General features: G+C 40.8%; 1 protein-coding gene across 1 annotated transcript in view; it reads right to left on the bottom strand.

Annotated features, from left to right (window-relative positions):
- Positions 1-24490, bottom strand: part of Adk (adenosine kinase) — a 500383-nt gene extending 475893 nt beyond the window's left edge. The window contains exon 1 of the mRNA XM_063238694.1: positions 24340-24490. Within this exon, the coding sequence (XP_063094764.1) occupies positions 24340-24404 (65 nt within the window). The 5' untranslated portion in view covers positions 24405-24490. The remainder of the gene's footprint in view (positions 1-24339) is intronic.
- Positions 24491-24547: the final 57 nt, after the last annotated feature.

Here is a 24547-nt window from a genome sequence, read left to right as displayed (position 1 = left end):
GGCAGACTGAGTAGCAAGGTTATAAAGGTAGCAAGACACAGTTTGTGTGAAACTCCTGCTACACTTCCTATTAGCTGTGTAACACTGAGCTGGTTTTTAACCTGTGAGTCCCTAAATTAAACTAGGACATGCCTTTTAGCCAAGTAAGAATTTATAGCACATAATATTAGCTTATTTTGTTATTATCACACTTGAGGGGAAAGGGATGTAGCTCAGTGATAGAGCACTTACCTAGTGTTCGAGAAGTCCTGGTTCAATGCCCTATGCCACAAAGTAAATAAATAACATCTCTGGGAAGCATGATACTAAAGCAAATATGAACTTGGCCTTCTACAAAATTAAATGTGCTTTTGTTCATGTTTAACATACTATGAAAAGGCATTCTTTTGCTTTTCAGTATTAAGATTCAAAAAAGGGGGGAATAGCTCAAGCTTCCCTTGAATGTGTGAGGCCCTTAATTCAATCTCCAGCAAGGCCAAAAAAAATTTTTTTTTTCAAACCACAATTTTGCTACCAAAACAGCTGATTTTAAATCTTTAGTTTTTTTTTTTTTTTTTTTTTTTGTCTTTTTCCTTTTTATCGGTACCAGGAATCGAACTCACGACTGTCTTCAGTTATTTTTAAAGAAACATATTAAAGTGCGTGTTACTGAGGGATGACATGGGCCTGCAATGTTCAATATTTAACAGCCAGGTGTGATGGCACACACCTGTAATCCCAGCACTTGAGAGGTTGAGGCAAAGAGAGTTGCTACAAGTTCGAGGCCAGCCTGGACTGCACAGCCAGACTCTGCCTCAAAAAGAAATTATCAACCAGGTAAGGATAAAAGTAAAGGTGTACTTTTCCAGATAAAGGCATTTGTTTTGATTCACAGCATCTTCCTTTCCTCTTTTTTCCTAATCTTTCCCTATATCCCCTTCCACTTAGTCTCTCAATACACACGTTGGCAACTGAACACTACTTTTAACCAATTTTCTAAGCAATTTACTCAAAGCCCTACCTCATCCTCTTTAGGGGAAAGCAGTCAATTCAAATCTTTAACTTTTGTTAACCTATTTAAAACTTAAACACTTGAATCAAGAAAAGTAGGGGCTGGGGATTTAGCTCAGCGGCATAAGCGCCTGCCTTGCAAGCAGGCAGTCGTGAGTTCAATCCCCGGTACCAAGAAAAAGGAAAAAGACCAAAAAAAAGAAAGAAAAGTAGGTCACAGGTGACAAACCCCTGTAATGTCAGTACCCCGGGGAAGCTGGGGCAGTAGGATCAAAAATTCAAATTTAAGCTCAGATTGGGCAACTTGGGGAGATCTTACCTCAAAAAAATTTACAAGGGCTGGGTTGAAAAAAGGGAGGGGGGTTGCCAGGTGTGGTGCATGCCTGTAATCCCACCACTAGGGATGATGAGGCAGGAGGATCATTGTAAATTCAAGACCAGCCTGGGCTACAAAGTGAACTCAAGGCCAGCCTGAACTGCACAGTGAGACCTCTCTCAAAAAGACAAAAGAAAAAAAGGGTGGGTGGGTGAGTGGGCAATGAGATGTATCTCAGGAGTTCAATGCACAGTACCACACAAAAAAAGGAAACGTACATCAGAATAGTTTTATAAGTATTCTATCAGCCTCATCTAACCTTGGTTATAAGACGACAGCTAACCCCAAGTAGCTAAATTCCTTTAGAAAGCATAACAAAGATGTGAACACACCTACTAATCTTTTCAACAGATGCTTCAAGACCCAAAATAATAGCAATGTTCTCTTCAAACAGGACCTGTTTGTTAAGGGTGTAATAAAAAAAAAAAGCACTCTCATACATTATTAGTGGGAGTATAAATTAGTAATTTCTAGAAAGCTTTTTGGCATCATGTACCAGAAATTCCATTTTTCAGGCTATCATTAAAAACAAACTATGAACAAAGATTTGTACATCCGTTACTTATTTCAGCATTAACAATACCAAAAATTTACCATGTCCTAAAAACCAGAAAGAGCAATAGTTCAGTTACATAAGACAGTTATGGAGCTATTATGAAATGTTTCTATAGCTGTTAAGAATCTAGAATACACATGATATAGTAAACAAAAATAAGAACTGGGAATGTAGCTCAGTGGTTCAGTGCACACCTAGCATGTGTGAAGCCCTGGGTTTAACCCCCAGTATCAGAAAGAAAAAAAAAATGTAAACTGTTTTTTGGTTTTTGGTTTTTGGCTTTGGTTTTGATTTTTTGAGGCCTCATATTTGGTTTTGATTTTTTGAGGCCTCATATATTGTACTTCCTTCCACAGCCTCCCAGCTAAAGGGATTACAGGCATGCACTACCATGCCTGGCCCCATACACTGATTTTACAATCGTGAAATTTCTGTTACACTACAGCTTGTCTTTTTTGAAAGATTTTAAAGTATTCCTTGTTTTTGGGGGGTTTTTTTCGTTTTCGTTTATCAGTACCACAGATCAAACTCACGACCGCCTGCTTGCAAGGCAGGCGCTTATGCCGCAGAGCTAAATCCCCAGCCCCTTAAATGATTTTAAAAAGCAAAACATTATTGCCCTTTTTAAAAAACTGTATTTGTAAAACTGCAACCCCCAAAACTAACATTTTTAAGCCAGGCACACCTGTAATCCTAGAACTCAGGAGGCTGAGGCAGAAAAATCACTGTGAGTTACAGCCAGCCTGGGCTTCATAGTGAGTTCAAAGCCAGCCTGAACTACACAGGGTGACCCTTTCTCAAAAAGCAAACAAACAAACAAAACATTGTTAGAAGGACTGGGCTTATTTTATACATGTTTCATCTTTCCATGTGTAAAGAATTTTGTAGGAGGAGGGGAACACTGGGGATTGAACCTAGGACCCAGACTTCTCAAGACAGAGTCTCTCCCTAAATTGCCCAGGCTGGGCTCAAACTTAAACCCTTCTGCTTCACCCTCCCACAATGCAAGGATTATGGGCCTATACCACCACTCCGAGCTTGTAAAGATTCTTAAAGACAGAAATAACAAAAATAAAATATCCTTATGATCATCTTGGTTAATTTTGTTTTGGTACCAGGAATCAAACTCAGGATCTCACACTTGCCAGGGAGGCCCTGTGCCACTGAGCTAAAATCCCTGGCCCTGTCTTGGTTAACTCTAAATCATAACTTCACAAAAATTAAAAGCAAACATCACTTTAGAGCTTTGCCTAAGAACCCAGCTGTCATTACATAAATGTGGAATGTTTTTCTTGCAAGCTACTTAAAAATATATCCACCCATTTACTTTTTTTTTTTTGGTCTTTTTCGTTTTTATCAGTACCAGGGATCGAACTCACGACTGCCTGCTTGCAAGGCAGGCGCTTATGCGGCTGAGCTAAATCCCCAGCCCCCACCCATTTAATATTGATAAAGTAATATTTTTAAAGGCATCTATATATGTTCCAAAGGGAGAAACTTCTTAAAACTTCTGTTTCCAGATGGAGTCATTGTGAAGCCTAGGAATGTGAAGATGGGAACTCTAATCCAGCACATAGCAATAACTTCATTACCTTTTACCATCAGTTTCCTTATCTGCAACACACGAGTCTGTCCTAGGTGACATCTCATGTCCATTTCAGTTCTTATTACATAATAAAAGAAAAACTCTCCTGTGTCTCAATGCAAATTAGTTTTTTTTTAAAAAAAGAGCTGATCAGTTTTTTTAAAAGTTTTAATTATAGACAATGTAATTGTAACAAACAGTGCTAAATGCATTAATTCTTCACCAAAAGATCTGAGAGGTTCATTGTTTCAATTTACTATCTGAGTACTCTTATTCATATTTCATTTTTTAACATCATATATTCCAACACAATACAGTCTTTAAGTGAAACTTGACAATTTATTTCCATGGAGAATCTGAATAAAGTAACACTTGGTTGACTGAACTTTATTTAGTGCAAATTTTTAGCCAAACTCCCCTTCCCGTCACACCCACACAAGTGGCTTCCTTATTTTCAGCATCTACAAATCTCTAAGCTCAAAGAAAAGCTCTAATCTAAAGGTTCAGGACAGCTTCCCAATTGTTCATGCTGCAAAGAAAATATTTTTTAACTATATAATTGATTCATAATGGAAAGGAATTTTTTTTTTTGGTACTGGAGACTGAATTCATGACCTCACGCTTGCCAGGTAGGCTCTTAAGCCACTGAGCTAAGCTCCCAGGCAGAGGGACATTTTAACACAAAAATGTAGAAAGCACATCTCCAACAAAAGTAAGAGAGTTCTTCCCAGAGGACTGTTCGTAATGTTACGTAATGTATTTGTTGTAAATCTTTTCCTTATTTTTATTATTTCACCCTACACCTAATCTATGATCCATCACATATTTATTGTGCACCTATTCACTAGACACTGGAGATTCAGTAAAGATCAGTAACATGTTGTCCCTGAAGAACTTACACACTAAGGGGATACAGACAAATGAATAATCAAGTGACAAATGAGGACATCAAGTGATGAAACATGCCATCTTCATTTCTCTTCTCTCATTGCAGAGATAAAATAGCAAACACCCAAAATTAAAGGAAGAAAGGTTTATTTAGCTCAGTCTGTAGAGGTTTCAGTTCATAATCGGCTGGTTCCACGGCAGGGTGGCACAGTACACAGCAATCACAGAGGAGAAATAGTTCACGGTAGAGAGAAGGGAGCAAAACAAGAAGGGACCTTAACAGCATCTTTCTGCCCTTTACCTTATTGAAAGTCCTTAGGGTGGGTGGCAGTCACCTAGCATTGATTGAATCAATTCCGGCACCACACACTCTAGATTCAAACACCTATGAAAAAGCCTCACCTATGAATAAATGAGGTTTTGAGGGAACTTCTAAACACAAGCCATAACATTCTGCCCCTGCCCCCCACCCAAAGATTGATGTGTAACTTCTACAGGCAGAAGGCATTTTGTCTATACCTAAAATGTAAATAAACTTACTTTAAAAAAAAAAAGCATTTAATCTATCTCCAAGAGTTGCCAAAGTACTAAGTTTCAGCACTGCTGAAAAGTTCAAAGTCTGAGATTTAAAGCAAACTTAGATGCAAGCCCCTGTACAAATGAAAAGTTAAACATTTCCAACATTCAGTGGCACAAGTTAGACATTTCATCCAAACATCATAAATGGCATGCTAGCAAAGAATGGGAACAAAGCACCAGTGGCAAGTTGTGAGCTCCAAAGGGCCCAGGTGGCTCTGCCCCTATCACACTGCCAGTGGCTTTATCTTCCATGGCTTCTCTCTGGGGCCAGCTCTGCTACCTCCTTGCAGTTTTCCGCAAACAATCCATGTTCCTGGCTTCTGCAAACTTTGGGGAAGTGTACCAGTACACTTACTGTACCATTGGCTTCACACTCACAGCTTCACACGTTGCTCTATCAGGAGCACACATTTCTCTTAGAGCCTCTCAGGCCTTCTTAAATCTGGGTGGAAGCCTTCCTGACCCCAAAATTCTTGCATTTTAAATATACCTAAAAGAAGCATCACTTGGATGGTGCCAAGGTCTGCTTCCAGCTGGAGCAACAGCCTGGCTTCCTTTTCTCTTGACTGTAGGGGAGTGCCTGTGAACCAAATCCTTTCTTCTCTCTTGACTGTAGGGAGGAACAACTTCCCCTAGACCATCATCATTTTGAAATATGGTGCTCCGGAATTCTTTTCAAAGCAAAGTCTTTCACTTTTGCAATTTTGAGGCTGCAAAAGACAGAGTCTTGCTGCTGCTGCTTTTAATCATCTTAGGCCACCTTTTCTGCTGTCTTCTGAAATACTTGGCTTTCCTTGCTAGTCTTTTCAGTGACCAAATTCACCTCCGTTCCATCTGTACAGGCCGTGACTTTACTGGAGCTGCCTTTCTGGCTCAATTCAAAACATTCTGAATCATTCTGCTGGGTTCTTTGCTATTGATTCTCAACGTAAGTCTGGCTAAAAGCTCTCAACAGTAGCCATGCCATGGCCTCAACATTACACAGCCCTGAAATTTCTTCTGCAAGATGAAATAGTCCAATGATCTTAATCTCAGGCAAAGTCTCTGGACTTGAGCAAAATGCAAACTTTCTGCCAACGCAAAACAGAAATCATCTGGAATCTAAGAGCCAATGAAGTCCTTATTTCCAGCAGAAACCTTCTGAGCCTGGTCTTTATCAGCAGCATTTTTATCAGCCTCATCTTCTCAGCTCTGATTAGAATCTCCATGAAGTACAGGCTCAGGCATTCCAGCTCTATTGTTTCAACTGGCTTCTCTAAACCTTTCCCAACTCTTCCCTTTCCACAAGCCAGCTCCAAAGTCTTCTAAACCACATGGTCAGATACAGTCACTGCAATGATCTCCCCACTTCTCTCATGCCACATTCTGTCTTAGTTTCTTTTCTCTTGTTGCTGAGACAAAATATTCAACCCCCAAAGTTAAAAGAGGAAAGGTTATTTTAGCTCACAGTTTGTAGAGGTTTTCAGTTCATAATCAGATGGCCAGCTCCAAGGCAGGATGGTGTGGTAGACAGACATCACAAAGGAGAAACAATTCACGGTAGACACAAAGTAGCAAAACAAGGGACCTTAATAGCATATTTTGATCTGTTTTATCTTACCTTGGCTACTTAGAGCAGGTAGCACTCTCACCATAAATCCTAGTGCCCTTTAGCCTAATATTGCACCATGAATCAATTTCAGTTATATACTCTAGATCCACCTCTGCAAAAGCCCGACTTATGATGGCATAAAAGTCTGGGGGGACACCTAGACACAAACCATTATACATGTCAGGCAGAGAATTAAAAGCAACAGATCAGTGTCAAGAAAGCCTCTTGCACTGGGTAGTCTGGGAAGTTTTTATCAAGAATAGCCAAGTCGAGGAAGGATGTTTCAGACAGAACAGCCCTAAAATGAGAACCCAATTGACCTGGACTGACAGTGTGAAAAAGGGGAAGGGTAGGAGAAAGAACAGTATGTGACCAGTGTAAGAAGCATTGTATTAGACTTCATGACCCTAGGAAGTTATGATTTTGCATAACAGCAAACAGGAAGCCACTGTAATCAAATTTTAAACAAAGGAGTGATATGGTATCATTTTGTTTAAAAGATCACTCTGGTTATCATGTGGAGAATAAACAGAGGGGCATGAAAGCAGAAAGACCAAATTAGAAACCTACTACAGCAATCCAAGTAGCAGATCACAGCAGTCTGACAGTGACGGATATGGAAAGAGGTAGATGAATCAAAGAGACATTTGAGAGGTAGACTGATAGGGTGCAAGTGAGGCACTAAAGAAAAGCAAGGGATCAATCAACGGTAACTTCCGCATGTGGAACTCGAGAAAACAGACAATGGAGCTGCCGAGATAACCAGACAAGACAGGAGCAGCTTAGAAGAGCAGTCCTGAGAGAGGTCAGGTAGATTTAAGTCACAGATTTTTTCTTTCTCAGTCATCCTTACTGAGCAGAACCTGTTTTCTATTCACAGACTAAGAAGAAATGTCAAGATTTTTATACGTAGTTTCATGTGGAGAATACCTTAAGAGGGGAACATTCTACTTTGGCCTTGGTTGCATAAATGAGTATGTATATAAACAGCATAGGTAAAACTTGGAGGAATTTGCCAATGCCATGGTATACAGCTTTTTTTGCTAGCACTGGGGGCTGAACCCACAGAGCTTACATCATCTAGTTTTGTTTTTGAGACAGAGTCTCTCGCTACGCTGGCTGATCTTTCTGCTGCAGTCTCCCGAGGACTGGGTTTACAGGCATGTACCACCATGGTGACTACCCATGCTATCTATTTAACAAGTACTATCCAACTTGAATTTACAGCAACCTTGCCAGGATATACTTTACAGAGGTAGAATAACCTGCCCAGCAGTACAGAACAGAAATCCATTCCCTGGTATGGGTCTACACCCTGGTAGTCCGCCTCCAGGACTGGGGCTAACTACCATTGGCCAATGCAGCATTGACAAAATAAAGCCAAGATATTTGACATGTCTGAGAATTTATAAATAACTAAGTTTCACATACCACAGTTTCTCCCAGAGGATGATACAGTGGTCTACTCACAGCCATCTGAATAGCTGGAGCCCTATACTTTAAGAACTTGCTTCTCAGTTTTTTGTTTCATTTTAGTGTTTGTTTGTTTGTTTGAGACAAGGTCTATGTAGTTCTGCCTGGTCTTGAATTCATGGTGTAGCTCAGACTGGATACAAACTCATAGCGATCCTCCTGCCTCAGCCCTCTTTGTGCTAGGATTACAGGCACAAACCATCATGCCCAGCTCAGCCCTCTTCATTTTTAAAAACTTCAACCATAATTTCATTTGTGTCAAAAATCACAGATGAGAATGTTGACAGATAAAGACCCTTTTTTAAAAACCACTGTATAAGAATTTAGGAGGCTGGGCATGGTGGTGCATGCCTAAAGTCTCAGCACTAGGCAGTCTGAGGCAAAAGGATTGCCAAGAGTTTAAGGCCTCAGCCTTCTGAGTGCTGGGATTACAGGAATGTGCCACCACACCCAGCAAATGAAATTTAGATTTAAGTAAAATCATTAACTATTTCATACCAAGATTTTTTTTTTGAGTAGGCTATGTAGTCCAGGCTGGCCTTGAACTCAAGGTGATCCTCCTGCCCCAGCATCCCAAGTACTAGGGGTGGATGTATGGAGCGGCGTGACCGCCCCATTGCTGCCTCCCCACCTCTCTCCTATGGGCATATGATGCACCTGCCTACATTAACCATAATCCTCTCCTACTTACATCACATACCCAGACATGACGATAACCCATCAGAAACCACCCTCTTCCTGTCCCACCAACCCGCCCTTGGCCTATAAAGGATGCAATCACTTCCTGAATAAACGAGCTTGATCAGATTCTCTTGACTTGCTTCAATCTCTCTTTGTCTCCCCGCTGTTTCTATTCATCCTTGTTCCCCCTCCAGGTACACCCCATGGATTGATCCACGGGCCTGATCAGGTAGAGTCATGCATCACCATGCTCAGCCCATACCAAGATTTTTTGGGAAGTAGAGAACATAAATGTTCACACAAGTGCCACTGTTTAAGGGAGTGAGGGCAGGAGGTACCTTTTGTCCTACTCCCAGTGCTTATCATTCTCTCTATACAGAAACAAAAAAAATGTAATTGTGATCTCAGAATATGCAGGGATGGAGGGGTGCTATTTTGTGGTACCCAGAATTGAGTCCAGGCCCTCTGCACTGAGTCACATTCCCACCTCCCTTTCTTTTTCAAAACGGGCTCCCAATAAGTCATGGAGTTGCCCAGAGGCTGGGTCTGAATTTGTGATCCTCCTGTCTCAGCTTCCCAGAGTAACGGGATTATAGGCATGTATCAGTAACTCTGGCTAGAATGTGCAATTTTAATTGAAACATATTCTAAAAAATAAGGGCCAGGGATATAGCTCAGTGGCATAAGCACCCTGCCTGCCAAGTACAAGGTCCCAAATTTGATTCCCAACAACCAAAAAAAAAAAAAAATTCATTGTACCTAGTTCTTTCCTAAACCACTGAACTGTTATCTAAATGTTTTTTCTTTATTCAGTGTTTCTGAAGAAGGGATTTGGGGGAAGGGCAGCACAGGAGCAGATTTCTCTATTTTCAATAAAAATATCACCACCTCTTACTGACTGCATGTGGAGGGAAGGAGTAATTAAATGCAAATGTAATCTTCAGGCATTGTAAGAAGGCAGCTGCTATCACATGCCAAATCAAGGTTTTCAGTAGTGGCAGGCAGCAAACTTAAGACATCATAGAATCTTTAAGCCTTAAACTACTGCTTCAAAAACACAGTACATTCAGTATCTTATAGAAAAGTAATATATTTAGACCAAAAAATAGAGCGAGCTCCCACTGTGGAGAGTAGGAAAGCACTATTAAAAGTAATGATCCTGAAGGTTGAGGGTGTATTCCATAGTAAGCACCTGTGTAGCTGTGCAGGTTCCAGGTTCCATGCGCCCTACACTCGAAATGAAAAACAGTAACAATCATCATCATCATCTTTCAAATGGAAATAACAATTAAAAATATGGCTATATAATTCAGTTACATTTTTCAAAATATTTAACCGAAATTGTGGCAAATTAAAAATGGCCATTGTTTCGGCCAGGTAAGGCAGCACGTGCCTGTACTCCCAAGTTTCCTGGAAACCTGAAGCAGCAGTATCACAAGTTAGAGGGCATCCTGGGCAATGTAGCAAGCCTCTGCCTCAAAATCCAATTTTTTCAAAAAGGGCTGCAGATGCAGCTCAGTACAAAGGCCCTGGGATTAACCCCCAGCTGCATGAAAAAAAAGTTGTAACTTCTGGATGGCAAGGGTTTTTCTCCTCTGCCCCTAATTCTGGAACAGCTTGAGACTCCTCTGACTAACAGCATACAGGAGTATGGTTATGCCAAATTCCAGCTCAGTCTTTCTGAGTGCCAGCCCTGCCTGGTCTCTGGGGACCTCCAGCTGCAGAGCCTGAAGACACTCAGTGGGGAGGAGCCCTGCTGAGCCCAGCCAGCAGTCACCCTCAACCAGGCACCAGCTAAATACAAGCTGGACCTACCTCCTGACCCACAAAATCACGCAATTAAATAAAAGTTATAAGCCTCTAAATTGTGGGACAGAAAACCAAAATCACTGTAAAAAATATATTCCGCATCTTTAGAGACACGATCTTGCTCTATAACCCAGGCAGGCCTCAAATTCACAGCTATCCTCCTGCCTCAGTCTCCTGAGTGCTGGAACTACAGACCTGTGCCTGATGCAACTATTTTGTACATATATTTAACTACAACAGAATTTCAAGAGGCACTTCTTAGTCTTCATAAATTACTTAATTTTTTTTATGAAGTAGTAGTTGTACAAATTGAAAATCATTTTTTAAAGGTAAAATACAAGTCTACATAGAAACCTTAATAAAAACATCTGATTTTTTTTTTTTTTTTTTTTTGTCTTTTTTGTCTTTTTTGAGACAGGGACTCGCTATGCAGTTCAGGCTGGCCTTGAGCTCACTTTGTAGCCCAGGCTGGTCTCGCATTCGCAATGATCCTCCCACCTCAGCCTCCCGAGTGCTGGGATTACAGGCGTGAGCCACCATGACCAGCTGCCATACCTAATTTCTGACCCAGAGCTTTTTTCCTTGTATCATGCTAATGACCAAGGATATTATATACAGTATACAATCTCACATCCCTATCTCAGAAACAAGTAGAAAGCTGAAAAGTTACATGGGGGTCATGAAATGTGGGCTCAATAAGAAAAACAAAGACTTTTAAAAATTTTCTTGTGTTTTCAACTTCTTATACAAAGACCCACATTTCCTCTAAGTCCCTTTTCCTGTGTTTATCAATCTTGCAAGTGAAGTTTTTAAAGTGTTACCAATAAAAATAAAATGTTGTAATCCTAGCCTTAAAATAGAGCATTTTGAGAAAAGAAGGATGCAATGGAAACAAAAGTATTGTAAATAAAGAAGTTGAAGGGAGGAAAGCAGAGTGAGAAAAAAAGAGGTACCAAGATATACTATGTTCGGGTATAGATTGCCAACGATGAATGTGATCATTACGTGTATCTAAATTGTACCAATAAGCTTTAAAAAATGAGCATTTCACAGCTCCTCACAAAAGTTACTGTTTTAAAAATGGTATGAAGGCTGGATGAGTGAATGGGATCCAAGGCTAACCGTTAACAAAGATCATTTCCTTTTTCCTTTTTTTTTTTCCCCCTGAGGATTGAACTCAGGGGCCTCACATTTAGCTGCATCCCCAGCCCCTTTTTCTTATTCCGAGATAGGACCTCGATAAGTCACTATGTTCCTTGAGCTGGACTTGAATATATGATCTTCCTGCCTCAGCCTCCTAGTGATAGGATGACAGGCATGTACCACCATTCTTGGCTCCTGTGGGTCATTTGGGAAGTGGGGTAACCAGGGAATCAGACTCAGGACCTTCCCACTTGCCAAGCAGGAGCTGTGCCACTGAGCTACATCCCCAAACCCTGTGGGTCATTCCTAATGAAAAAAATTTTTCATGGCCACCATCTCAGATCTAATAGAATGGTTTTAATGGGATTTTAAATCATTAACAATATTAAAAGATTAGCAGCTTAGAAGATTACTAGTAATTATTCCATGTATAATATAGGAATATTTTTTGAAGCAAATAGTCTGTTTAACCATTGTTGGCTACTGTTTATAAGTAGTTGGCTACTGCAAATAATTAATAAAATAAGACAGATTCAAGTCTAAATCCTACCTCGACAACTTACCATGTGATCTTGGCACATTATCTGAACTCTCTACACCTGCTTCCTTATCAGCAGAATAATGATGGTTACTCTTACATAATTACTGACACCAAGGTCATAAAATTCAAATTGTTAACATCATGGAAAACCACACAATCTCTAAAGTAAATAACAACTTAATAAAAAAAATTTTACTCTTAACTAGAATATTTTTAACTCTAACACACAGGCAAAATTGGTCTGCTCAAGGTGTTCATTAGAAAACACAATCTGCTCAAAATTCACTTGCAAAGCATGTCCTTAAATCCATCCTGCAAGAGAACTGGGGGCAGGGCACAAAGTTTAAACAAAATTTGCAAAAGTCTAAACCAGAATACAAAAAACATTGCCTCAGACTTTCTTTATATAATATGCTTATCTAGCACATGCAGAATTCACTTTGACAACTTCTCAATTTGTATCTTCTTAGCATAATATAAACAGCAAAAAGGGTGAATCACAGGTCCTAGATGTGAAATGAGCTCTTACTATTGAGGGACTCAACCCTCTGCATCCATTTCCTCAGCTAAGGACAATCTGTTTGACGGCCTTGTGAGGGTCTGTAACAAAAAGCAAGCAGGGCATGGTGATGCACACCTGTAATCTCAGCACCACCTGAGGCTGAGGCAGGAGGAAAGTCTGAGCTCACCTTAGACAACTTAGTGAGACCCTGTCTCAAAATAGAAAGGGTCAAGAACGCAGCTCAGTATGAGGGCCCCAGGTTCTATCACAGTATCACCAAAAAAAAAAAAAAAGAGAAGGGAAGTAAAAGACAATGTAAGTGAAAACATGTGACACATTTTCTTTAAATGTTATTCTCATCTAAAAATAAAAAGAGGATGAAAAAACAATTAAGATATATTATGTACACACACCAGCTCCCCAAAATGAATATAGTTATTATGCACTGCAAACTTATTAATACTAATTTAAAAAAATTTTTTTTAAAATTCAGCTAGGCATAGTGGTACACACCTGTAATCCCAGCCCTCAGGAGGCTGAGTCAGGAGGATTGCTTGAGGCCAGCCTGGGCTACATAGTGCATTCAAGGCCAATCTAAACAACACAGTGAAACCTTGTCTCAGAGACTAAACAAAAAGCAAAACTAAGAAAACAAAAAATTCCAAAGAACACTGACTCTGATTTTAAGTACTTCATTGAGAACAGACAACCTAAGGAGCCTTACTTAAGCATGTTCAAGGAGCTTCCAAAAATCACATGAAACTGAAAAGCCACATCTGGCTGATCCTGAGACAGGCTACCCATTGCCATGACCTGCCGGAAATCTCAACCTTGAATTTCCACTCTTGTCTGTCTCTTCCCACCCTGCTCTTCCTGTCACTCCCATCAGTATCCCCAAGCACTTGTAGTAGTATCTCAGTGAGAAAGGCAGGGGGAGTCTGTTCTAACCTTGTTTCAGGAGATAAAGAAGCTGCACCTGGGCCAACCAGAAAGTACTTTAAGACCTCATGCATCTGACTTGGTATCCACAAGATGCTAACCAGTCTTCCAAGGAACGCCGTCAAGCTGCATATAAAACAGAGGTCAGAGATCACTGATGTGGTCTTTTTTCCCACTAATGGAAAAATGTGCTCTTCCTCCCTTATTTGTACTGAATCTAAGGAATGCTACACAAGCAGAGGGAAAGGAGTAAGTAAAGATTCTTGGTTTTATGGAGGAAAATAGAGCAAAGACCTGTGGCTAGAAATTTACATATAGAACACCCTTAGGCTATTCAAACATCGAAACTATCAAAGGAAGTCAAACTTCTGTCAGGAAGAACCTATACGCACACATGCAAAAAGAGACAAAGCTCTCCTGAAGTTTTGATGATAAACATTAAACAGTTTTGATGATAAACATTTAACACTACTTACTGAACTTAATGTAACCGAGTTTTATTGTAATAACTCAAATCTAAACAACCCAGTTCTGTGTATTTTGCATGAGCACTACTAAGTAAAACACACAAGACAAAGAATACTGTGATCATTCTTTAAAGTGTTTTAACATGCTGTCCCAAGCTAAAAAAAAAATGTGACAGAACTTCATCCTAAGTGTGAGAACAGAGACAGAACGATAAATCTAAGTCTATCACTTCTACAGTGTAAGGCTTAAAACCTTAATCAAGTTAAAGACTAAAGATGATACCTCAGCTCTGTGGAGAAAATATTTGGAAAATTATTTTAGGAGGAACCTAAGACTTCTTCAACCATGCCATAAAACAAGCAAATCTAGTTAACCTCAAAGGCAACAGATGTGAACTTGTTACTTGTAAAGAAGATAATTTTCTTGTGTTTCAATCTGTTTAGTTAAAAACTGATTTTTTTTTTTTTTTTTTTTAGACTTTAGTTCTAGGGCTCAGAAAGTAAAACACAACTTATTTTCCTATATGAATGTTAAAGGAATGTGAGAAAACCTCAGATGTCTGCATCTGATTCTTTTGTTTTATTCAGCTTGCCAGTGACCCCTCCTGGGTGAGTCAAATGAGACAAACTCAAAAAAAAGAGCAACTGTGCCATTATCCGTTGGTTATATTGTACATCACATTACACAGCATAACAGGAAATTCTGCTGCCTTCCTTGCTCTTGGAGTTCTAATTACACTTACTAATTAAGGACTTGGTAACCCAGGGACAAGAGACTTCCATTAAAACAGGAGGTAGGACATGGCAAAGCTGGCTGGGGAAGCGGGACGTATGAATTACAAGATCACAGGACAGTGCCAACTCAATCTCAATACACATTCACACATGGAACTTCTTGTGGGCTCCCACAGATGTGAACAACATATAAGGACAAAGATGTCATAAGAGCCCACTTTCATGGTGCTTCACTGTAGCCTACCCTGTGTCTCCCAGGCCACAATGGACTTTTATTTTTGCTCTCTCTTTTCTTCTTTGGTTTGGGCCAAATTCCCTCTGCAGAGCCATTTTCTTCCTTATCCCTTCACCCCTCACTTTTCAAATGAACTTTTGGCACTGTTTTTTGGTTTGTCTTTCAGTTTTTGGAGGCAAAAATAACCTGGAACACATTTAATTGGTGAGCCACGTCTAAAGGAACTCCCAGTTAACATTATTACTGTGACAGATCACTGAGATCATGTTTGTAAATTCACTCTTGGAAAATCCATCCTACACCAAAAAAGCAAGTCTACTGTTTTAAAAAAGCAAGCAAGCATTGACCATGGAGCTGATACAATGTTACTGCTAAATAGGTTTGTTGAGGGGATTTTTCCTACCAACAAACACAATAAATAAATAGTCAATGCCCCCCTTATGGCTGATTCACTGTGTCAACCTAGAAGTTTAACTAAGTGACTCACCAAGGGGTCAGGGTCCTCATTGTGTAAAAATCCTAGTCCGGGCAAGAGAGTTGCTAGGGAGATGGCGTGTGCAGATATAAAGCAGGAAAAGAGGCTTGCTCTTCCCTTTTGCTCTTGTTTTGGCTGTCTTTTGCAGCCTTGAATTGCTGCCCCTGTGCCACACCACCCTGCTGCCTACAAGCCTGCTGATTATGCACCGAAACCTCCACAAACCCAGAGCTAAATAAACCTTTTCTCTTTTAACTTTGGGGGTCAGGTACTTTGTGCCAGCAATGAGAAAAAGGTAACCTAGATACCCACCAATGAGCAGAAGGCACAGAAATATCATCTAGAAAGTGATTCTTGCCACTACTGCTTCTGCAGTCCTCCACTATCTGACTAACTTTGCAGACAAGCCCACTCCATAAACAAGAAAAACAAAAGGTCAAATAACCATAAAATTGTTTAAGGGTAAGGTTCTAACACCTCTCATAAATACGTTAGAATTACACCTAACACTTGAAGATGTTTTGCACTATGGAAAACTACAAACGGTAACCTTAAAACACTTAAAAGAATAAAGAATGCAACAAAAACACAGAGCATACTATGTTGCAAATGAAGTGATCAGTTATGAGGCAGAAGGGTTATTCAGTTAGTTTCCTGACTGCAATAAGTAACAGGCAAGATAAAACACATATATTTGGTACATTACAATAATACAAAGTACCAAGTACAAACAACAAAAAGGAGCCATTTCCAGGCTGGGTGAGTAGCAGTGTCATGAAGATGGTAGATGCTGGACCTTGAAGAATGAGGGTTACGTTGTTTTATTTTTGTTTTTGTTGTTTTGTCGAAGGAGATGGAGAAGATGGAGGTGGCTCTAATAAATAACTTCTATACATGCTGCAATGGATTTTTCTCCTGCTGAGGGATGATTCACCTCCATCCTCCCTCTACAAGGTCCTCATGAAGGTGATGTTAGTGTCCTCACCACCACCCTCTTCCTGGCAACACACATGACCATCCTCACTTGAGGACACACACTAGAACTGCATGCATCCCCAGTGTGCACACAAAACACCACAGTGGGATTTGAGGGATGCATCCAAGGCTGGGCAGAAGCCCCACCTCTGAAGCAGTAACTGGTTCAAAGTGGTACGTCACCCAGGTAGAACTGGTCACCCAGACAGAATCCATCAGAATTCACTCAAAACTGAGGCTGGAGTGTGGAAAGTCTTTTTGGGGTCTCCTGACATTTTGGCATGGACATGAGAGCTCCCCTGTCATAATGAGATGGCCTGTGAGAAAAATGACTCCAGAGGAAATTCCAGGCAAGAAAAAAATCCAGCAAAAGAAGTACTCCTACAGACTGAGTCATAAGTATGACTATTTAGCATCATAAAAATGCAGAATGGGGACCGGAAGAAGAACCCAGCAACTAGGATATTATGGTTCCTATACAATATCAAACATTTAAAAGCTACTTAAATATTTTTATGTTTTGAAACAGGATCTCACTATATAGCTCAGACTGGCCTCTAACTCATTGAAATCTTGCTGCTTAAACCTTGTAAGTGCCCCACCATGCCTGGCAAAAGCAGTCTATTTAAATTATTCAACAGAAGTCTACAATCCCTTTCTTGAATCCTGGAGCCCAAATATATTTCATTTTTTCTTTTTTGAGATAAGGTCTCACAATATAGTTCAAGTTGGCCTGGAACTCACAGCAGTCCTCCTGCCTTAGCCTTCGGAGTGTTGGGGTTGCTGGTGTGAACCACCACACCTGGCAGTCAAGTTTATTTCAAAACTAAGAATGTAATGGACTTCAGAAAGTCCAACAGAGTCTATGCATTATGTATTTTAAAAAATCATACAGGATGCCATTTATAGACACTAATATTTCTAAGACGAGGCATACATATTTGTGGCAGACAAACACTAGAGCTTCATATCCAAGTTCTGCTGCCAAATTAACTCACTTCAAACTTAAAAAAACAAAACTCTTAGTCTCAAGAGATTTGGGGTTTCAGAAGTACAGATCAAAAGACTGCACTAAAAAAAAAACAGTAGTCATAATTTTTCACAAATTTTCAGATGTATTTGGTGTCCTGAAGGTTCACTCTACAATGGTGATATTTAACCACTCAGCACTTAGCTAAATTTGTTCAGTGCACATCAAGTTTCTCCAGCTAAAGATCAAAAGTCCTGCCAGGTGTGGTGATGCAAGCACTCCAGAGGCTGAGGCAAGATCATTCAAGTTCAAGGTCAGCCTGAGCTACTCGGTAAATTCAAAGCTAGCCTGAACTACATAGCAAGACCTCGTTTCAAAAAAACAAAACAAAAATGCAGTCAGTAAGTAAAAACAGGAGTCCAAATAAACATGTATAGCATAGAAACATATGAAAATATAAAAAAAAAATTATTCTTTTTTTTTGTGGCAGTCCCACTATATAGTCCAGGCTGGCCTTGAACTCACTATGTAGCCCAGGCTAGCCCTGATTTTGAGGTGATCTGCCTGCCTCAGCCCATATTATGTTTGGTTTTTGAGACAGGGTCTTACTATGTAGCTCTGGCTGGACTTGAATTCACAACAATCCTCCTACCTCAGCCTCTCAAGTGCTGCCATTACAAGTGTGTGCCACCACACCTGGCCTGCATTTATTTTTTAAATAATAGTCTTCCTCAGGCTCAGCTCTTCCCTTTTTTCCCCAGTAGTTCTGAGGTTGGACACTCCCATTAGAGGCCATGGCCTCCAACCCCAGTGCTCTGTACTAGTGGTCATGGGGAAGTTACAGTTCCTGTCTCTGAGCCATCTGGCAGCGCGGCCATTTCTGTCTTCACTCCACTTCCACAGCTTTTTAAAGCAACAGTTGAGAGCAGATGAGTTCAGCCCTCTCTCATGCAACCTCAGCCCAGGTTCTAGTTTCATCCACGGTATCTGGCTCCCGTTCTCCTGCACAGAATTATTTCCACCAGTTCCTGAGCCCAGAGTCTAACTGCATTATTTCTTTTCTAGTATCTTTTCCTTTTCTTTTTTAATCTTTTATTGCTGCTTTTGGAAAATGAGAAGCTAAGAAAGATAAATAATACCATAATAAGATCATTTGTTAAAAACTTACTGCTATATGCTACTTTCTTTTTTCGGACAAGGTCTTGCTTTGTATTCTAGGCTGCCCTTGAGCTCACTATGTTGCCCAAGATAGACTCAAACTCACAGAGATCATCCTGCCTCAGCCTCCAGGTTGGGATTTAAACATATATGCCACCATGCCTCACCTGCAATATTCAATGTCAATCTTTTTGCCAGAACTGTTTGCACTTCCCCAGATTCATGGACTTCTATGCCTGTCCTTGGGTTCCCAGGGCCATCCGTGCAGGCTTTCCTCTGGCTTTCTCTCTCTCCAACTCTGGAGCTCTGCCCTCATACACAATACTCAGAAAAGACCCTAAGGGCAACCATGCAAAGAATCTTTTGTTTTCCACACCTCCATAACCCAAACTTACTTTTAAAAGACTGAATTTGTAAACGAATGAAACCCCTGCAATATCGTTTAAAAACAGCCAAACTTTACACTAGAAACATTAGAACAGCTCCTGAGAACTAGGCACGGTGCAACATGGCAAACCCATGGTCAACCTCCTCTTCCCTCATTTAATCCTCAATGCAGACCACCTGGGAACTGTGTGCTTGGTTTATAAAAAAGCAACCTTCCAGAGAGTTTTCTGAAAGAAACACAACATGCTTTCAAAAGGACAACTGAAGCTGTTGCTTGATCACCTGAGATACTTACAGAACCTTTTTCCAAAGCTTTTACACCGAGAAAAAACATGGGGTTCATGAGGGACAGAGGAAAAGAAAAACACATTCCACCCAAATGATATGCTTGGAAGCAGTATTCGGGAAATACTCGCTGACTGGCAACTGAAGTCTGGTTCCATTTTAGTATTACTAAAACATGACTCTTACACAATCTTTAATTGCTAATGTGAGAGGGAGTCAGGATGTGGGTTTAGTATTCAATCCTTCCGAACAGGCACGTCAGATTTTACACGTGTTTTCTATGATGACTAAGTAGAGCTACGCCTTCAGAAGGCCTTGAACTAGAAGTAGAGAAACTACTGTAGCTAGGAATCCAAAACAAAATTTAAGACACAAAGTAGAGCTTTGGGGAAAAAAAAAAAAATCAGTGATACCACGATCAGATACAAGAATCACGAAGAAGGTACAGGTTTAGGAAAACAAATGCACTTCACCGGTGTTATGGTTTAGACCTTGGGTGTCCCCAAAAGCCATCCATGTCTGGAAGGTGACAGGCTCATGGAGACGCTCTACTCTTCAAGGTGTGCGACTGCTGATGAGTTTGCAGCTCTATGTGCTGTGAGGAGAAAAGGCCTGGCCGGGGAGCTGGAGGAGTGCCTCTCACTCTATGGCTCTATGGCTCCCCTCTCTCTGGGGGCAGCTTTCCTTTGCCCAGCCCCTTCCACCTTGTCCCTTCCACCACAGAGCCAGCAGAGCTGCAAGGAATAATTCTTCTGAACCTGTGAGCCAAAATAAACTTCTTCTTTAAGTTGTGAGTGTTGGGTATTTTGTCTTAGCCATAGGAAGGTGACTAAGACAGTTGGCTATGTCTGAGTTTGAAAGTTAAGGAGCCACTCAAAAGGAGATACACAGTAGACAGTTAAAATTAGGCTCAGAGAGCTAAAAATTAACAATGACAGATCACATGTGACAATGTCCTTTACAAAGCCTGAACCCCTTACGTCTTCTGCTCCAATCAGGCCAAACCACCTGCAGTTCAGTCAATAGCCACAGCTCTCTCCAGCTCTGCCTCCAAATGAACTTTTCTATAAAGGCAGGTATCCCGCTTCACAGTGATTAACTTCTAGTCATCTTTAATAATGCTCAGGTGTCATTTTCCCAAACCTCACTTTCTGAAAGGATGCAGAATTACACACACACACACACACACACACACACACACACACACTGTACATTCTCCAGTTTTTAGTCCCATGCCTAAAATAGCATGTACTTGAAAGACAGACTACAAGAACAGACCTGGCATGTGCTCAACAACCCTTGGAATGCACTGCATCTTCCTAGAGGTGACCGCTGAAGACATGAATGTGGGTAAGATTTCCAACAGAGAAAAGAGAGCTAGTCCTAAATATAGGTGATCATCATGGAACATCTTCATCTAAGGAGTAGTTTCCAAAAATGTTTCTTGATTTTTCTTTTTTTTGAGACAGTCTCACTGACAATTTTGGTCGGACCAGTCTGTTGTAGGGATGTCCTGTGTATTGTATGATGTTTGACAGAAGACATAAAATCTACCTACTCCACTCCACTCAAATAATATTTCCTTTGTCAAATGTCCCCTTTACAGACTAAATTTCCCGTTAAGAACCACTGCCCTCGAACTAGCTGAATCTTTTCTTCCTGACATCTAAAAATATCTCATTAATTTACTTGTTGCCCACTGACTCAGTCTACACATTATTATTATTATTATTTTTGTATTTTTACCGGTACCAGGGATCAAACTCACGACCACATACTTGCAAGGCAGGTGCTTATGTCGCACATTAATTTTTTTGAGATAGGATTTCTGAACTCACTACGAAGCCCACGCTTGCAATCTTCCTGCCTCAGCCTCATGAACAGCCATGCATCAACACACTTAGCACTACACTTTAAATTAAGTTTAGAATTTACAATCCATTTTCAATGGTTAACCCAAACTGGTAGCTATCACTAAACTGTCAAACAAGTCATCATAGCTTAAATCAGTCTAAATATATTCTGAAATTCTGAAAGCCAAACTACAATAGCATAATAAAAGCAGGAGCAGGGGCTGGAGATTTAGCTCAACAGCATAAGTACCTGCCTTGCAAGCAGGTGGTCTTGAGTTCAATCCCTGGTACCGATAAAAAGTTAAAAGTTAAAAGCAGGAGTAGCCAGCTGTGCAGGACTCATACCTGTGATCCCAGCACTCTGGGAAACTGAGACAGGAGAATCACGAGTTATAGCCTGGGTAACTTAGGGAGACCATCTCTCAAAAACTAAATTAAATTAAGTGGCTGTGTGTGTAGCTCAGTGGAAAGGTCTTGTGTTCAATTTGTAGTAACACACATGTATAAAAAAGTAGAGCCAAAGATCTGGGCACAAAACCACAGGTTTGTCCTGATACTCAAAATGTTTCATCTTTTAGCTTCACGTCTACAGGTACCACTAAGTTAATATGGTAGAATGTGAATTTAGTTACCTAAGGAATTTTACAAGTTCTCAATAGACACTAATGACATGCCTATTTTCTTACTGGTAAAATACACAAAATTATAAGCTATGATCAAAATATAATTTTTTTAAAAACTTTCTACAGCAAAAGACACACCACCATTCATTACCTTTAAAATATTTCCCCATGAGCTGAGGATATTTAGCTCAGTGGCATAAGCGCCTATCTGGCAAGTGCAAGATCGTGAGTTCAATCCCTAGCATCAAAAAAAAAAAAAAAAATTCCCCCTTGTTTCAGATATACTTATCCACTGTGGTTCCACTTTTGAAGCAATTGTGGAGTCATTTTCCTGAGTGTCTTTAAGAGGGGTGATAAAAAAAAAAAAATACAATGAACAGTCCTCCAAGTGCAAACCAATGAAAAAGCAGAATGGTAAAACATCTTCATTTACCTTATTCACTGAATCTGGCTCTTCTCCAAAGTTAAAACGGCCATGAAAAGGTTTTCAAACTACTTAGGACACTGAGACAGCTATGACAGCACAACTAAAGACAGTCACAAAAGAGGACTTCCAGTACAGCTTCAAAAGTGGCAAGAATGACTGGGGAAGTTGTGTTCAAAAGGGTGAGGCGCTGGGAGGCTGAGAAGGATTAAAAGTAATGTGTCTTTTACTGTCGATAACTTTTTAAAATTTAAACATGCACTGTACTTTCTGATTACACCTCATGTACTATCTACTTTATCAAACTGTTATGGAATTAAGCTAAAAGATGCAAAATACTTAATACAGGGCATGTTATATTTAGACATATTTAAGTATTAAACATTATTGTTTAGAATACATAGGCAACCTGGTGTAGTGGTGCACACCTATAATCCCAGCACTGTGGAGGCTGAGGTAAGAGGATTTCCTTGAGTTTGAAGCCAGCCTGGGGTACAGTGAGTTCAAGGCCAGCCTGAACTACAGTTAGATAGACGCTGTCCAAAAAAAAAAAAAAAAAAAAAAAAAAGCACAGACAAACAGAGGCTAATCTTGGGTAGCTATATAAAAAGTAGGTACATACAGAGTCAAACTTGCACCTGGATTCCCTACGTTATTTCTGTTTTTTAAACATTTCATTTGGACTTTAATATTTTGCCTTCCTTAAGTCACAAAGCTAAAATAAACAGGAAAGCAAATCAATATTGTATAAAAGTAGTTTTTTTTATTTTAAAAATGGCTGTTTTTGTTTAGTAGAGTAGCAGAGAAAACTTGCACCTGTCTTCCAAGTTGGTGGCCATTTCGTGAAAGAGGTATTTTTTAAGGAAATACTTTGAGCCTGGGATACAGCTTTGCAGCATAAGCGCCTGCCTGACAAATGCAAGGTAGAGTTCGATTCCTGTTTTTAAAAAAAATCCTGGTATCCAAAATAAAGAAAGAAATATTTTAATACAATGCAGAATAAGGAAAGCACATGCCCTGAAATCAGGCAGCTTTAATTAGGTTTCATTTTATTAGACATATAGTTTGGAAGCTTTAAAAATATTGCGATTTATACAGTATTATGTTCTCTGTATCAGGTAGGCACACTAACTCTTTAAGGGTAGCACAAATTTATTACAGGCACTGGCAGATTTGATCGTCCATTCCGAACAGCACGCATGCGCACACCCCCAGATGCCTAAGGTCATTTTTTTCAACTGTAAATCACTTATTCTTTAGAAGGTGAAGAATCGTGTTGGAAAAAATGTAATTTGACAGCAGTGTACCCACAGTTTTTTAAAGTGATCTGATGTCTATTTTTAGATATAATTACCTCCTTACAAAGAACATTTGAAAATTATCAAAAACTGTACACTAGGGAAAAAAATGTCTCAACAAATCAGTTTTTATGGGTTCAAGTTGCAACATGACACAGAAGACAGGTGTTAGGGGCAGAACTGTCCTTGCTGCCACCAAAATGTGCAACCAAGATCAAAATCAACCTTTCCCATGCATCCAGCAAAAGGCCGCCTCCGCTAAACCTCGGAGGCGTGGTCTGGGTCCGCGAGTCTTCAAAGGTGCCGGCTTCCTGAGCGTGCACAAAAATGAAGGTCAAGGCGCCCTTCCGCGACACTTCCGGAAAATCTCCAACAATTCTATCTTTGCCCCGGGGCAGGGTAAGCGCTGGCCTTCTCCTGGGTGTATTATCCAGGGAAGGGGAAGGTGGTAGCCTAGGGACGCTGCACCGGACTGCTCCTCTGGGTTGCACCAGCCACCAGCCCTGCCATAGCTGGCTCCCACGTGGAGCCCGCGGCGGGGTCGGCCCCTGGTCCGCCAGCTCTGATTGGTCAAGGGCAGCAGAAGCATGAGCTGCACCGGAGCAGTAAATGACTGGGCCAAACCGAGAGGGCACAGAGCAAGAGGTCGCAACCACGTGGGCTAGGACCCGAGCGGCAAGTAAGCGTGTCGGACCTATACAGCAGCGGGCCACCACCCGGCGTCCAGGCTGCGCAACCCCACGTGGGCCCTGGTTTGCCGATGGCGCTGTCACCCTCCTCCCCACGTCGGGGAGCGCTCACCTCAGCGCTGGCGGCGCCTCCACCTTCAGCTTTTTGGGCTTCGGCTCCCCCTCAGCGGCTGCCATCTTCGCGCTACCACCCAACTTTTGCGCCACCGCGCACGAACAACGCACTCCCCGGTCCGCCCCTCTCACCCCTCACTACAGTGTCTTCCCTAAGCCCCGCCCCCGGTCCCGCCCTTTCTGTCCTCTAATCTACAACCTCAGGT

The sequence above is a fragment of the Cavia porcellus genome, unplaced genomic scaffold, assembly GCF_034190915.1.
Source record: "Cavia porcellus strain 051 isolate PalLab524CR breed Dunkin Hartley unplaced genomic scaffold, mCavPor4.1 scaffold_28, whole genome shotgun sequence".
In the NCBI taxonomy this organism is placed as follows: Eukaryota; Metazoa; Chordata; class Mammalia; order Rodentia; family Caviidae; genus Cavia; species Cavia porcellus.
The sequence above is the reverse complement of the archived record's forward strand: the minus strand, read 5'-3'. Positions and strand labels throughout refer to the sequence as shown.